Genomic DNA, 16,384 nt, shown 5'->3' on the forward strand with positions numbered 1-16,384 from the left:
GCCATTCTCTCCTTGTCAGGTCGGGGGCGCTAGTATCCGCATGCCGGTCCCTGCCAAGACGTCGACACCGACAGTCCAGTCGGATACCGCCCTGTACGGCAGAGGCGACGACTCATTTGTATGATTGGATACCCTGGTCCATGCGCGCCCTCGACTTCTGGGAAATTTATTGAGGCGCGTTCCCCGTCAACATTGTCCTGCAACCACGCTTTCACTTCTGTCGTTGCTTCTTGTCGCCCACCATGGGTTTTCTTGCCAACGTCGCCGGCCCCCTCGGCAACTTTACATCCAACTCGTCCACGCCCGTCATCGTCGCCGCCGGCTTCGCCTCCTTTATTCTGATCGCCGTCGTCCTCAATGTCTTGAAGCAGCTGCTGCTCAAGAACCCCAATGAGCCGCCTCTCGTCTTCCACTGGCTGCCCGTCATCGGCAACACCGTCACATATGGCATGGACCCGTATGCGTTCTTCTTCGCCAACCAGAAGAAGGTGTGTAGGACGTGCAATGGCCGAATTGAACACAACTGACTAGAAGTAGTATGGCAACGTCTTCACCTTCATTCTCCTCGGGCGCAAGATGACGGTGTGCCTGGACACAACTGGCAACAACTTCATCCTCAACGGAAAGATCAAGGATGTCAATGCCGAGGAGATCTACTCCCCACTCTGCACACCGGTCTTTGGCAAGGATGTCGTCTACGACTGCCCCAACTCGAAGCTCATGGAGCAGAAGAAGGTACGCATATCCTTGTCTTCTGACCACGTCAACGCTAACGCAAAGACAGTTTGTCAAGTATGGTCTCACCCAAGAGGCTCTCCGCTCCTACGTCACTCTCATCACACAAGAATGCGAAGACTTCATGAAGCGTCACGAGACTTTCAAGGGGCAAAAGGGCACTTTCAACGTCCCCAAGGTCATGGCCGAGCTCACCATCTACACCGCCTCTCGTTCGCTCCAGGGTGAGGAGATCCGCAAGTCGTTCGATTCCAAATTCGCTGAGCTGTACCACGACCTCGACATGGGCTTCTCACCCATCAACTTCATGCTGTCTTGGGCCCCGCTTCCTCACAACCGCGCACGCGACAACGCACGAGAGACGATGATCAAGCTATACTCTGAAGTCGTTCGCAAGAGGAGATCGGGTGCGGCCAAGAAGGACTCACACGACATGATCTGGCACCTGATGGACTGCAAGTACAAGGACGGCACACCAGTTCCTGAGCATGAGATTGCCGGAATTATGATTGCGCTGCTCATGGCTGGTCAACACTCGTCATCCTCGACCATCTCCTGGATTCTGCTACGCTTGGCACAAAACTCACACCTGGTAGAAGAACTCCTTGCTGAGCAAAAGTCTATTCTTGGTGAAGACCTTCCACCTCTGACCTACGAAGACCTCCAGAAGCTACCCCTCCACGCTCAGGTCGTCAAGGAAACCCTTCGTATTCACGCTCCGATCCACTCCATCATGCGCAAGGTCAAGCAACCCCTCGTTGTCGATGGAACCAACTACGTCGTACCCACCACCCACACTCTGATGTCTTCGCCTGGTTTCTCCGCTCAGCTCGACACCCACTTTGTCAACCCCGCTGTCTGGGACCCGCACCGATGGGACCCCGAGCACCAACAGTATGACGAGGAGCGCGACGATGCCGACCAAGAGAAAATCGACTATGGTTGGGGCGTTGTTTCCAAGGGAACAAACTCTCCCTACCTGCCTTTTGGCGCTGGAAGGCATCGTTGCATTGGTGAGCAGTTTGCTTACCTTCAACTGCAAACCATCCTCGTAGCATTCGTGCGCGAGTTCAAGCTGAGGAATGTAGGTGGCAGCAAGGACATTGTTGGCACCGACTACTCGAGTTTGTTCTCCAGGCCATTGGCTCCTGGTATTGTGGAGTGGGAGAGGAGACAGTAGAAGCTGTAATGACTTCTCTTCTTTCCACTTTTTACGACGCATTTCGGGTCTTAATGATGGGCGGATGTAGATATTGGGACTTTTTAGGCATGAGATTTTGGTTCTGTTCATATGAACATAGACTTTGGGATTAGTATCTTAGTTAATACCTTAGGGCATGTGGGGATAAGATGTAATGAAGACAACATAATAATTTCGTGTGCGCTTATACATGTAATATGTTATTCGAATTGAATGCCGAGTAAGGCCGGATTAGTTCCATGTTCGTATAGCCGAGGAGATGTCGAAACCTTGCGGTTGGTCTAGCGGAACCTGGGTCACATGCATCATCATTCGACCATCACCTTCATACGTATATTGTCAGTCTCGCTATAAAGCATCGATTCCCGCAATTGCCTTTTCGTACCGACCAATCCATTGCATCATTTGCGTGAGCAATTGAACAGCCAAGCGAGGAGCTGTGAGTTTGGAATTCTGCGAAGTTTACTGGAAGTCGCAATTCTGTGCAGTGTAACACGAAGTATATATAAACACTTTTTAGTCGAGTTGCGTCAAAGGAAGAACAGGATAACAAGAAGAGATGGACGATATTCAGAGACTAGCTGGAGATTATCCATGGGTTCAGACGCCGCTGGTGGTGAGTGCACCAATGCGACTGATCGCTCTAGCGGACATGGCTGTTGAAGTGTCGAAAGCCGGTAAGTCATGCAAGGAAAGAGCTAAATTTCCATCGCCCTCCAGTCCATGTACATAATTCGTTGACTTGCTAACAACTTGGCACAGGCGGAATTGGGTTCATAGGCGCAGGAACAGATGTCTCAGACCTAGAATCTCACGTCCGCCACGCACAGGAACTACTCAAAAGCACCACGTTGCAAACACGACATGGCACCTTACCAATCGGTATCGGATTTATCAACTGGGGGGCAAACCTCGAGATGGCTATCCCCATCATCGCCCGACACCGACCTGCAGCAGTTTGGTTCTTCGCTCCTTCCTCCCTAGTCTCGCTCCTGCAATGGACAGAAAAGAGTAGAACCGCTTCCCCAGAAACGAAGATCTGGGTCCAAGTAGGCAGTGTGACAGAAGCTGTCGAAGTAGTCAAACAAGTAAAACCAGACGTCCTCGTTGTGCAAGGAACAGATGCAGGAGGCCATGGTTTGGTAAAAGGGGCAAGTATCGTAACGCTGTTACCAGAAGTCAAGGACACATTGGAAGAATATCTCCAGAAAACCCAAACTCAGCAGAAACCAATCCTCATAGCCGCAGGAGGAATTACCGACTCCCGCACCTTCGCCGCCGCCCTGACCCTCGGCGCCTCGGGTTGCATTTTAGGAACGCGTCTACTTGCCACGCCTGAAGCCAACATAACCCAGGGTTACCGCTCCGCCGTCCTACGCACCACCGACGGCGGCCAAAGCACTGTTCGCACCAAAGTTTACGACTCGCTACGTGGCACAAATTGGGCTGAGACACACAATGCGCGCGGGATCATTACGCAGAGCTATGTGGATGCAGTGGAGAAGGGGATGAGTCAAGAGGAGAATACAAGGCTGTACAAAGAGGAGATGGAAAGGGGGGATGAGGGGTGGAGGCAGGATGGAGGGAGAATGACGGCGTATGCTGGGAGTGGAGTGGGGTTGGTTCGGAAGGTTATGCCCGCTGGTGATGTGATTAGAGAGGTTAGAGATGGGGTTGTGGGCGTGTTGGAGAGGGTGGAGAGGAGGGCGAGGATATAGTGTGAACTCGCAAGATGGAGACGTGATTCATCCAAATATCAGAGATGTACATATAAATACATGTGTGTTTTGTCGTTCGTTTCTCTTCCAGAACAAATGAAAACATGGCGTGGGTTGAGATGCGAAGGTACAAAGCTAGGGTCGTCGCTCAGATATTTTGACACTTGTGAAAAACAGAGGAGTACGTAAGCAGTACTCACTCGTGCGCCTCCAGACCCTGCCACCCATATAATCCTGAAGTCAAAGTTCGTCTCTGATTCACACTATGCTTTTCCCTACAACTTATGCAGTCTTACATCAGATGAGCTTCTGATTCGATACTTGGAGTCTTGTATCTGGTTAACAAGATGCCCAGGCCCTTCCTACAAAGCCTTGGTTGCGCGGTACCTTCCCGTCTTGAGATTGAAGGCACGCTGGTCCTTCAACCACCGCCTGTATCCAGCAACGCTACCAATCTTCTCGCCGTAGTAATCCGGTGGCGGGTTGGCCAGCGAGGACGCGGTAGGATCGACGCGGTGGCGCTTGATGCGGTTGAAGAAGGCGGAATCTTTCTAGATAGGAGATGAGTATTCGATCTCCAACTCTTGCCAAACAAACAGCATTTCAACTTACGCGTGTGAATTCGCCAAGTACACCCCTGTAAGCCAGATTGAAGACCTGGTTACCAAAAATGGGCCCAATAAGCCATCCCACGGCCATCATACCCAAGGTGCTCAGTCCCATGAGCATGAAGGGGTCAAAACCACCGAGTTGGGCGGAAAGGGTGGCATCGTAGCCATTGTTGATCATGGTGGTGAGACCAAAGTATGTCACGCCTACTGCGCCGACTCCAGAGCAAGCCTGGCCAATTCTCCGGCGCGTGCGGCGTAGGGCAAAGAAGGCGTTCCATGTAAGTTGGGGTTGTGCGCCGGGCGAGTTGTTGGCGACGGGCTGTGCGGGGGCAGTTGATGCATGTCGTGCTATCGGCCTACTGGGCAATGTGATGCGTGAGGTGAGAGTCGGGCTGCTGCGCTGTTGTTGCTGTTGTTGCCGGAGCCTGCTTGGTCGTGTGCATGTGGAGAAGGAAGTCGCGGCGGCGGTTGACGAGGGAGCGAGGATAGCAGGCGAGAATCGGCTGGCAAAGGCCCTCGCTGGGCACAGTGCACTTCGTGTAAGCATCTTGGATGTGTCTCGGACGACAGTGGGGCTGCGTCGCTGAGGTCGCTGAGGTGTTTGCCAACCTTCCCGTTGGACGTCAGTAGCTGCAGATTGCGCGCCTTGGCGATTGCGGAGAAGCGTTGTGCACTCTAGTCGCCGATGGCAATGACGCTGCTGATTGAGTATTGCGAGGATGCCAACAACTAGTCAAGCTCACAATTCGGAGGATTTCGCGTCTGCGCTTAACGTTGGCGAGACGTCATTTCTTCTTCTTGCTCGGATGCTGCTGACTCATCCGTTCCGCCGTCTTTTCCATCGAAACCTTGCGACCGGCGCACAACCCATGTCTTGGAGAACTTGACTCAGGCTTTGTATGTGCTGATGTCGCCCACTGTCATAGCGAGACAAAACCGTAGTGCTGCAGTTTTCCTATAGACTGTGTCTCGGCGACTGCCAATTGTCGAACCTGCACTTGGGCTTGGGCTTGGCTCGTCCGTGGTGCAGAAGCTTTCTTGTGAACTTGGCGTAAACTCTGAATCCAAGAATATCACATATCTGCAAGAAAATCAAGCTTCCGTCGTGGATGCGCACCTCAAGTCTCGATCTTCGGGTATGGACCATCAGCATGTCTCTGTCCAATGGCCAAACCAAGCATCCTGCGTGGGATTCTTGGAAGGTATATCAAGAGGACGGCACCATGATTGAGCTGCTCGTGGAGAAAGCAACATCCTTCTAGCCCTGCCGTTGTTCTATACCAACCTGTCATCAACTACCTTCAATCAACTATTGCTAATGCCGTCGGTCCGCCCCCGACCAACCTCCCTTATCATACCTCCCACATCGACAACTCTATGGCGCGCCCCCCGTCCACCCACGCCGCGACGTGCGACCTACCCGTCGATGTATACGTCGATCAACTTCAATCATGAAGCTCCTCCCGTGCCAGCCTTATCCTACTGGGACCCCGATACGCCGTCACCATTCGTATCTATCCGCTCACGAGACTCGTCAGACTCACCAATGAATCCGTATCTCGCTCCATCACCAGAGTCCTCAACCAACCACCTGTACTTATTCCCTAGGGCGACACCCCTTCTTCCTGCGTCTCCACTATCCATGTTTGATAGTCCGCTTTCACCAAGGGCACTATCATTTCTCCGTACGCCTACGCCCACACCAACCAGAACGACGTTCCTGTTACCAGCCTCGCCTCTTCCAGTAACCTCTCCATTCCTAACCCCGAGCTTTCTGTTCCCGCGGACGCCGCCCCCTTTTCCAGAACGAAAGAGGAAGGTATCCGTGTACGACGCTGTCAGGGATATCGCGGAAAGGAAGGGTAGCGTTGGTAGTATGGTGAGAATACGGGAGATGATGAGGTTGGAGTTCTACCAATCGCTGTTCCTCAAGAGACAGAAGGAGATGGATGACCGTTCAGATGGAAAAAAGAAAGGAGAGGGAGATCGATGGAAGATAAAAGGCATCTGGGGACGGCTGGTTGGCGGGAGAGACAACCGGTTAGCCATGAAGGAGAAGGAGATAGTACTATTTGGAGGCCGCATGAGAATGTCTAGGCTTCAAGGCATAGGCTTTTGAGACTCGTCTTTGCCAAAAAAAAAAAAAAGGTAGTTGTGTTGTGTAAAGCGTTTTCTAAACTGTATGGATTTCCAGAAAATAGCGTCCCATGTTCGAGGGCCTCGCGGTAGTTACTGAGCTCTAATTCAGTACGGATTTCAAAGTAGACTGAAAACTTCCAGAGTTCGAGTGACGCATACGTCAAGTGATCATTGGCGCACATTTAGAGAACTGTGGTAGATAGTGGCAACACGGTGTCGTCGTGCTAGTGAAGTGTGTGTGTTGGATCCACGGCACACTCGGAAGTTGATCGACGTAAGAATCTCAGAAGATGTCACGTTTCTTCGATGCGCAACCTAGTCTGGAGGAGAGATCTTGAGGAATAGAATCGCGATAAATTTAGTGTGCAGATGACGTACAAACTCGTCATCCTGTTGAACGAGTTTGTGGTTGGTAACTGTAAGGGAAACTCGATAAGCTACTGGCCCTGAGTCATTAGTATGAAGAACTATCTTCGCGATTGCTGAGCATTGTTGAACACGTTCATTGCGACGAAATCGATTTCCGCAAGATTCAGGGTCCATGGTGATAAAGGCGTGTACATGCGCATACAGGCCTGACTCTCGGCGGTATTGTTTGGGAAAACCGCCAACTCGGTGCGAGCGGCATGTCGTACTGGGGGCCACGGCCGCTTATGCGGCGAGAAAGTCGGTCAGAAATTCTAGCGCAAGGCACACTGTGGTCAGAACGCAGCAAGCTGGTTTTTGCTGCGACTACGGGTTATACCGTTGTGACATTTGCCGCCGGTGACGAATTACCAGGGGAGGAACGTCACTCTCCGTGGCCGTGGTTAGGAACGAGGTTATCTGGAATCCAGGTCCAAGTGGATGCCGGTGGATCCTAGGGGGGTCCCAGACGCGGATCGAAGCACCCCAACATACGACGCTCAGACAGATGTTTATCAGTGGAGCAGCGCTAATAGCAGACAAGCGAGCGTTGGCAATTCGAATTTGACAATATTGAGATAAAGGATTCTGATGGACCCTTCGTCCTGCGGGCCTGTATACACTCGCCAGGCTGACGGATCATGGTGTTGTGACAGACCTGTCGACTGGTCCGATATGGGACGTTCCAAGACATTCAAGAAATTCCAAGCAAAATTGGCAAGACATGAGCTAAGGCCATTGGGGAAGCAAGCGAGCGAGGGGCTCGTGATTGGCTGCGATTCCTGGGGCAAAAATTGTGGTTTTTCTCGGGCATCAGCACGGTGGATCTGGGAGCCGTTGCCGTTGGATGGTACGTTCGCAACCAAGTGTCAAACAAGCGCGACGTCGCACCTCTTAAGCAAAGGATTCAGCAGGCTCGTCCCCCACGCGTTGATAACGTTGTTCTCGAAGGGGTCTGGTGGAGCGCAAAAGGGCCTAATCATCGAGGCAACTGAAACGAACAAGGGATTGTCGTGCTAGGATGCGCACTTAGATGGGCAATGTAACGCAATGCTGCCGTACTCATTACGCCCCATGACACAGCACACGCCGCAATCACGAGCGCTTGGCCATGCCTATTCGCGGTATTCGCGATGGCAGGACGGCAGCGCCACCGATGGAGTGGTTGACAAACAGTATTGTTGGAGAGGCATCGCGTCGCGGGCTAGCCGAAGCGGAGATGACGGAAGCGGAGGGGCTAGGCCCGGAAAGGCAGGTACACATGGACGTGGGGCACGTGAGGGGCTTCTCCAGACTGCACCAAGTAAGCGCGGCCATCCGACTGCAGATAAGACGGTCGCGCTTCACCAACCTCGATTCGCCAATAGAGGCAGCTGGCAAGGAAAGCGGCGTTCGATCCGAAGAAAACCGCGGTCGCCAAGGGAGCCCAGCGCTGCAATCAGCGTTCTAGAAAGTGTGCTAGAACGTTGCTAAACTCGTACCTCGCCTTCACTCGCACACTCGTTATCAGTCCTCTTTGGGCCCAATCTCCGCCCAGCGACCCGGTCTGACCAAACGACACCAAGGGCCCCCTCGAAGCTCGCGCCAAGCCCTATACGCCACCGGCCGATTTGCTGTAGCGGGGAGGTCCCAAGCTAATCCCAAGACCCACCGCGGGGCGCCAATTCACCGTCCCTGTTAGCACTATCCGCTTACGGCCAACGCTTGTCCTGGTCGTGTGCAACCAGCCAACCAAACACCACGCCAGCCTATCAGTCGTCCGCCTGGCCCTTCACTGTAATGGAGGGGTGCCAAGAGCAGTGCCAAGCTCCCGGCTCGTGCGCCTTGTGCATCAATCGACGAGGGTCCCTGTCGCCTGTTCCGTGAGGACCATCTCCAACCTGGACTGGATAAATGTCAATTGCCTCCCCCTCCCGCTGATCCATATCTTCATAAGAGCAGCCGCTCCCAGGGTGTCTCTCGTGTTTACCAGTCTTTCCCATCCCCAGCATTGACCTGTCCAACCGCCCATCATGGACCACGAGAAGGCTCTCCCGCCTGATGAGAAGACCAGCGTCCCTCACCCGACCATTGAGAGTCAGAGCGAAGATGTTGCTGATTGGCGTGACGGTGAGGACTTCATGACCCGCAACGGTCTGAACATGAAGTCCTTCCAGCGTCGTCCCCATGAGGGCGGTTTGATCGAGCTCGACAAGTCCATGAAGACGCGCCATCTACACATGATCGCCATCGGTGGTTCTATCGGTGCTGGTTTCTTCGTTGGCTCCGGTGGTGCTCTGTCCAGAGGTGTAAGTTGTACATGTCTCCATAATTTTTTGAACATGAACTCACAACTTCTACAGGGTCCTGCCTCAGTTCTAATTGATTTCTCAATCATGGGTGTCATGATCTTCAACGTCGGTAAGTAAACGCTTCACGCTTCTGCATACTTGAACAGAACTGACTCTCCATAGTCTACGCTCTTGGTGAACTCGCCGTTATGTACCCCGTCTCCGGTGGTTTCTATACCTACTCCACTCGCTTCATTGATCCTTCCTGGGGTTTCGCCATGGGCTGGAACTACGTCTTCCAATGGGCTATTGTCTTACCTCTTGAGCTTCTCGTCGCCGGTCTAACAATCCATTATTGGGAAGGCGCTCAAGGAGTAAACGTCGCAGTCTTCATTACAATATTCTGGGTCTTCATTGTTATAATCAACATCTGGGGTACCCTGGGATATGCCGAAGAAGAGTTCTGGTCATCTTGTATCAAGCTGGGTGCCACCATTGTCTTCATGATCATTGCCTTGGTCTTGGTCCTCGGAGGAGGTCCCAGCAACGGCATGTATTCTGAGTACTGGGGAGCTCGTACCTGGTACGACCCGGGTGCTTTCAACAACGGCTTCAAGGGTTTCTGCACTGTATTCGTCACCGCCGCTTTCTCCTTCTCGGGTACCGAACTTGTTGGTCTCGCTGCCGCTGAGACCAAGAACCCCCTGAAGTCACTTCCTGGTGCTATTCGTCAGGTCTTTTGGCGAATCACCTTGTTCTACATCCTCGGTCTCACTTTTGTCGGACTTCTTGTTCCCTCCGACGACCAGCGTCTGATGGGCTCCTCTTCCGATGCCAACACCTCCCCCTTCGTCATTGCTGGCAAGAACGCTGGATTGGTTGGATTTGACAGTTTCATGAACGTTGTCATTCTCATCTCCGTCATCTCCATCGGTGTCTCTGGTGTATACGGTGGTTCTCGAACCCTCACTGCCCTCGCCAACCAGGGTTACGCTCCCAAGTGCTTCACCTACATCGACCGTGCCGGACGCCCACTGTACTCTGTTGCTTTTATTCTCATGTGGGGTCCTCTTGCCTACATGAACTTGGCCGCTACTGGTGAGACTGTCTTCAACTGGTTCGTTGCTCTGTCCGGTCTTGCTGCCCTTTTCACTTGGGGCTCTATCTGCCTCTCCCATATCCGCTTCCGCAAGGCCTGGGCTTACCATGGACATACTTTGGATGAGATCCCGTTCAAGGCTGCTGGTGGTGTTGTTGGCTCCTGGATTGGCATTGGCATTATTATTATTGTCCTCATTGCTCAAGTAAGATTCTTTCCCTCGAACGTTCATGTAAATAATTATGCTAACAATGGAATTAGTTCTACACTGCCGTATCGCCCATTGGCAAGAGGCTTGGTACCGCCACCGACTTTTTCTCGGCTTACCTCGCTATCTTCGTCGTTGCTGCTTTCTGGATTGCTGGATACTTCTGGAAGCGTGAGGGATGGCTCCGCACCGCTCAGATGGACGTAGACACTGGCCGTCGTGAACTCGACTGGGACCTCATTAACAGGGAGCGCGCCGAGATCGCCACCTGGCCTGCGTGGAAGCGTTTCTTCAACCGCATTTTCTAAGCATGTCTTCGCACATGTTTAGTACGTGGTTTGTTGCCATTGCCAAATGTTTTTGAGTTGGTCATCAATTAATGATGTTGTTCATCGTAGATTGATACGTAATGTTCGCCTTCTAGAAAGGTGATCTTAAATGTTTATATACCCTTTCCTTCAATACTTCTCTTGTGCCTTTATCTTTGGTGATTATGTGACCTTCGTATCATTTTGACTGATGCGTTTTCTATATGGCAGTCCAGTTTCTTACTATGCCTGAATTAATCAACCACGGGGTCCATAAGAAAAAAAGAAAAAATTCTCTCTACTATCGAAGTACGGACTCAAACACGACATCCCAGATTTCTCCCGAGTCATTGCAGTAAGCACATGCTTAAGCGAGCTCTAGAACACATCTTAACTTCTGACTTCCTTGCCTCTTCCTTCACTCTATTCAACCGAGCAAAGGAAATGTTTCCGTATATGCTAATTCTTCCATGAAGATATCCATATTATCCACCCGATTCCAAATTTGTTTCGCATAAGCATCCTCTCTTAGTGTGTCTAGGTTCTCCTTTACGTCGGGCACTATCTAGCCAGCATAAGATATGGCGAGGTGTCAACCACGTGCACGAAGACATGGAAACTTGTACCATAGCAGAACATGATCTCATTGCAGTCCAAATCATCGAGGTTCATTGGCGGCCAAACAACACTCTCTTTTGTTGTCTTTTCGCAGCTTTCTGACAAAAGTCCGCAGAATGGGTAACTTCCCGGAGCACATAGATCCCGTGTAGAAAACATTGTGGCCAGCTACGACAAGATTGACGACCTGTTGTTGCTCTTTGCTCAAAGCAGGCTTAGACTTGACGCGTGGAGTGAAAGGTCCTGCTGGTCCCGTGTACGTTCTAATTTCTGGTTCCAGGCTCGAATCTAGCTCAATTAGGGCGTGTTGCGATCCATGCTGCTCAGCCCTGTGAGCCATGCGACTGCCCGGAAGTGCAGTTTGTGAAATGGACGCATATCATTCGGGTGCGTTGCGCTTGAACTTCGTAGGGACCCCAGGAAAGATACGAACTCGCCTGACTTCCCATTGAGAATCGCATAGGGCGCGATGCGTTAAGTGGGAAGCAAAACCGACGCTACCTGGGTGAGATTCTTCGCAAAATTCGTATGTCATAGGTTAATTGCAAAAAGTTGCTGGTGATGTTGCGGTTTTTCGAAGACACATTGAGAGTCATTCAGCACGATGTAAATATGGTGATCGGTTCAATGAAGCTCACAATCTCTCTTAGCAAAGTACGTTATATGGTGACATTCATTGGATTAAATCAAGATTTAAGTCGTTACTACCCAAATAATGTGAGACAGTCACAAAGGCTGTGCTAGAATGCTTGACCGCGCACAAAATATCCATCATAGTCTGCGTGCTTCCAGAGTGCATTCTCTGCCTGACGCACTGTTAGGGTTCGGATTTAAAGTCTTTCCATCCGCATTCTACTTGGTGTTACGACACTCCTGATTAATGTTAGTCTTCTTTCATCCGGCGATAAAAGGATCAGTACCTTTGGGATCCAAAAATCGACTTCCTTCCCTGTTCTTTGTCTTCTGGTTGATAACCTCTTTCGACCCGGGTTCGCTTCTGATGGACGGCAGAACAGATGGCGTGAACGATGCGGTTGACGTCAAAATAGGTAGAACAGTCGGTATCTTTGTAGTCTTAATAGTAGCCTGCGCCAGATCGTCTACCAGTTTGGGCTGATTCGTCAGTAATCTAACCGATGCATCGTTTTTTCAGGGGCGGCTCACCCGACCTCTCGCGCATCTGGTACCGTTTGAGTTCTAAAGCCATGCGATTGTTTTCTTCATTGAGCTTCCGGTTCTTCTCTTTCTCGTTGCGAAGTTCGTCCAACACTGTTTTGAACCGCTTCTCTGATACCATCTTCGGGGGCACGGGCTTCGGGGCAGGTGTAGCGCCTGGCTTATCTTCCAACGCGTCTTTCAGACCTTGAATCAGAAAGTCGGTGGATACGCCGCGCTCGAGTGCACCGTCGACACCTGATTTGAGATCGTCGAGTGGACCCTTGAATTTGCGCGGAAGACCTCTGTCAGCATCGAGACTGGAGAGACGGTGACGCAGAGTCTTTTCAAGCGCTTGTAACTCCTTGTATTCCTTTTCTGGAGTGTCAGAGTCATTGGAACGCTTGTAGGTGCTGGACAGACAGCCATAGGTTGTGCGACAGGCTCGATAATCTGCCCTATCGATGGATACGGAAGGTAGGAGTTCTTCCATATCTACAAAATGTCAGTTTCTATATCACCTGCGAGCTTGAGTTATTACACGTACCCTCTATGATCTTGCCGATCTGGCCGTGACTGATTTGGGAAGCAGTCATTGTAGGATATCTAATGGTATTTGTGACCGTTGAGACTCGTATAACGAGTAAAACCGCTGGTAGGTCAACTTGGCTTGAAGATCGTCGCTGGTGCGACCTGGAAGAGGAAGGATCATAAAAGGTGTAGAGGTGAAGGTGTTTGCGCTCTGGCAAAAGTGGGTCCTGCAAGCGAAACCGTAGGAAGGAAGGGAGGAACAAGAACCACAGCAAGTGTAAGCAGAGATGTTCTGATGCTAGCTAGCTTATTCTGCGCTGTTCGTCAACTGGTATCCATCAAATCTGCTTGATAGTCATTGGTAGATCAGAGCTTTGAAACGGTGTGAGTGAAGATCCACGACAGACAATGTCGCTGTGTAATGGCTTGACTCTCACAACACTCTCAGCTTTAGTGACTGCCATCCCGAGTAATGTCAATGACCATATCAAAAGAGGGTAATGTGTTTGATGCAACATGACGTCGCTATGCTTTAGTGAATTGTCTAATCTTCCAAATAACTTTGCCCGTTACACATGCCGTCAGGCTTTTGCGCAATAGAAATGGTAAGTACGATCTTTGTCTTGTATCGATCGATCTCATCCCGAAGATCCTTGTGTGACCAGAACCACTCTTCGCCCTGATCCATGTTCATGAACCTGCTGTAGAGATCTTGATAGAAGTGGCGGCCGAGAAAAGCCATCATCTTGGTAGCGTCTAAGGTGTCCTGTGGCGAAGAGGGTGGTATCGTAGCACCAAAGGTATGTGATGCGGATGGTGCTACCTTTGCCACTGCTTTGGGCGGATGTGCAGGCAATGCGATACGAGCGCGACGAATGTTCTCGAGCCCCACTATCTCCATCGTGTCGAGAACGGTGTCCGACGCTTCCTTGCTCACACCATGAGCCTCTAATTTGCAAGATATATGTTCGTCAACCCATGAAGATAGCTTGGGTCCCTCGCAGCTCATGTGCGCATCTACTGAAAGCATCTCAAGTTGTCCTCCTGGCTTGAGCACACGCATACAGTCAAAGAATGATCGCGCCCAATCATCGTTTCGAAGAACGGTCGCGGCTGTGCGCGAGATAACGGCATCGAAATAGTTATCAGGGAAGGGCGCTGAAGACGCAAGGGAAGGGGTATATAATGAATGGTGGTTTAAAGGAGCAGGATACGTCGTAGCGGGGTGGCTTTTCGTGGAGGATAGTGTATATACTGTTACCGAAGGGTACCGGTTTGCGAGCATCCATCCGTCCGCTGCAATAGTTAGCACTAGAGCCTTCTCAGATCAGTTGGAGCATGAACTTGAACGAACCTAAGGACCCATGTATTTGAAGAACTCTCCTCTGATCTGCTGGCCGACTATTGCTGAGTAATTCATGAGCGGGTGACTGTAGAGGTTTATTCTGTGTTAGGCGTTGATAGGCGGTCAGTGCCCACAACCGCTTCTCGAACATGATCTCTTGGTAACTTTCGTCGTCGTCCAAACCATCCCATTCCTCACTCAAGCGTGCAGACATGATGCGAGTACCAGCACTCTCCATCTTGGCTAACGCACGGGTAAAGGGCGTTTGAGAGACCTTGACGCTTTGATCACGTTCGTTACTCTGTCTGCTGCCGGTCCGCGAACCGCGCTCGACCGGTTCAAAATATGGGGTGTGTGACACCGGTTGAGATTGGGACGGAGCCCTGGCAGAGCGCGGCTCATCGTAAGCATCTTCTGAGAGGGTAGTCTCGTAACCTGAAGTACCGGAGAAGACACTGTTATTGGAATGAGTAACGCTGGATTGGTTGGACGAGGCACGGGAAATCGTAGAGTACTGTGACTTCCTGTCTATACCACATGTAAGCATGCTACCTGTGCAATATCATTCTCGCTCCGTGCTCAACTGAGCTATTCAGAGCTTCGACGACTACTCTAACCGTGCCGTCTGTAGATTTGGATATTATACGTACCTGATATACTAATAGGGCTTAGCATTCCTGAAGACACATTCATGGAGACGGGTGTTGGTGGAAGCCCAATAGAAGGGGGAGGAGTTGGCAGCGGTGGCAGAAAATGGTGTGGACGGAGAGTTCGAGACGTCTGCTCAGAACGTTGTGACGGTGGTCGTCCGGGTGCTTGCTGCTGTGTCTCCAAGGGAGCTGTCGGTGGTGCTGGTCCTTGATCGAGTTCTAGTTCTAACTCTGGCTCAAGTGCTGGCTCCTTTTGACGCTGCATCTCCTTGTGTGTTGACAGTGGCGCGATCTCCTGGATGTCCTTCTTACTGCTCTTGCTAAACCATCCGCCAAAGCCAGTCTTCCCTCCAGATCTTGAGTCTGATAGACTTGGGGCATCTTGACGTTTGCTGCTGTGCGTGCTCCCTGAAGATTGCGAAGTTGCGGAGAACGACCTTCTGGAAGTGTCATCTTCCCTAGCCTTTCTTGCCTTGCGGGCGCCTACTGTCTCCGCGTGTTGAGGAGGGACATCAAAGGTTGGAAACATGTCGACGACTTCAATACAGAACTAATGTTGCCTTCAGGCGGGGGGATCTTCGCTCGATAATACCTCATCTTTCCCGCCATGTTGCAACACGTACCACACTTTAGGCCAGCACGCACACGGGAACGACTCTCAATCTCGCCAACTGGGCCGGCTAGTGTGTCTAGTCGGATTATAGTAGCTCAGTGTTGGGTACCGTAAGTCAACTGTGGTTGGACGCCTGACAGACCAGGGACGCCCGGTTCCAGCCGACATAGCGCCGAGTTAAGCGGAATGTCCCCATCGATAACAGCGCAGATGATGATCGACGAAAGTGACCTTCCAAACCCACTCACTCGGAAAGCAAACAACGAACCAGAGGGGCACCAGAAGAAAACAACACCGAGAGCTCCGCGCATTCTGCACATCTCTGCAACGCCATCACGCAGAAATGTCACTACCGATAACCTGCAACACGATACGCACGACCCACGAAGGCCAGTTAATCACATGTGCGCCACCAGCCACTTTTAGCGCCTGCTAGACAACCGCTTACCTTCCCCCTTCATGAAAGTCCCGGAGAGCGGCAAATCAGCCATTGGCGCGAACAGAGATCGCGGCTCCAAGCCATCGTTGGGACATTATGCGACTCGTTAGAACTTCTTGGAAGACCCGACAATCAGGTACCTTTCGTACCTGGCTCCTGTTGTAGCCTTCACCGATGCATCATCGACCCTGGACCCCGGAAAATACAGACCTGGGTTTCGTAACGACTAGACTCTTTCGCGAAGGAAGCCGACACACGTCGAATTCCAGCAGCCATGATATTATTCTCGCTGGGTAGTTGAAGAGTCGAGGCTGGTCCAAAGCAGATAGACCATACGGC

At 51.4% G+C, this 16,384-nt stretch overlaps 6 protein-coding genes across 6 annotated transcripts; 4 read left to right on the top strand and 2 right to left on the bottom strand.

Moving 5' to 3' along the window:
- Positions 1-242: 242 nt before the first annotated feature.
- GT037_007820 (cytochrome p450 14a-demethylase) lies at positions 243-1,915 on the top strand (the record flags this gene model as incomplete). The annotated part of the gene is made up of 3 exons (XM_038932867.1): positions 243-488; positions 538-735; positions 785-1,915. 3 exons carry the CDS (start codon positions 243-245, stop codon positions 1,913-1,915), a joined length of 1,575 nt encoding a protein of 524 aa, XP_038784368.1.
- A 580-nt stretch (positions 1,916-2,495) lies between these two features.
- On the top strand, positions 2,496-3,654 carry GT037_007821 (uncharacterized protein; the record flags this gene model as incomplete). The annotated part of the gene is made up of 2 exons (XM_038932868.1): positions 2,496-2,613; positions 2,699-3,654. The coding sequence occupies 2 exons, from the start codon at positions 2,496-2,498 to the stop codon at positions 3,652-3,654; spliced, it is 1,074 nt and encodes a 357-aa protein (XP_038784369.1).
- Positions 3,655-4,016: 362 nt separating this feature from the next.
- On the bottom strand, positions 4,017-4,812 carry GT037_007822 (pam17-domain-containing protein; the record flags this gene model as incomplete). Its single annotated transcript, XM_038932869.1, has 2 exons — positions 4,017-4,205; positions 4,267-4,812. 2 exons carry the CDS (start codon positions 4,810-4,812, stop codon positions 4,017-4,019), a joined length of 735 nt encoding a protein of 244 aa, XP_038784370.1.
- Positions 4,813-5,583: 771 nt separating this feature from the next.
- Positions 5,584-6,384, top strand: GT037_007823 (uncharacterized protein; the record flags this gene model as incomplete). Its single annotated transcript, XM_038932870.1, has 1 exon — positions 5,584-6,384. One exon carries the CDS (start codon positions 5,584-5,586, stop codon positions 6,382-6,384), a length of 801 nt encoding a protein of 266 aa, XP_038784371.1.
- Positions 6,385-8,821: 2,437 nt separating this feature from the next.
- GT037_007824 (amino-acid permease inda1) lies at positions 8,822-10,694 on the top strand (the record flags this gene model as incomplete). Its single annotated transcript, XM_038932871.1, has 4 exons — positions 8,822-9,097; positions 9,152-9,209; positions 9,263-10,383; positions 10,440-10,694. 4 exons carry the CDS (start codon positions 8,822-8,824, stop codon positions 10,692-10,694), a joined length of 1,710 nt encoding a protein of 569 aa, XP_038784372.1.
- A 1,512-nt stretch (positions 10,695-12,206) lies between these two features.
- On the bottom strand, positions 12,207-15,522 carry GT037_007825 (uncharacterized protein; the record flags this gene model as incomplete). Its single annotated transcript, XM_038932872.1, has 6 exons — positions 12,207-12,412; positions 12,477-12,962; positions 13,015-13,073; positions 13,574-14,294; positions 14,353-14,871; positions 14,994-15,522. The coding sequence occupies 6 exons, from the start codon at positions 15,520-15,522 to the stop codon at positions 12,207-12,209; spliced, it is 2,520 nt and encodes an 839-aa protein (XP_038784373.1).
- Between the last annotated feature and the right edge of the window lie 862 nt (positions 15,523-16,384).

Source organism: Alternaria burnsii (assembly GCF_013036055.1).
Source record: "Alternaria burnsii strain CBS107.38 chromosome Unknown 693, whole genome shotgun sequence".
In the NCBI taxonomy this organism is placed as follows: Eukaryota; Fungi; Ascomycota; class Dothideomycetes; order Pleosporales; family Pleosporaceae; genus Alternaria; species Alternaria burnsii.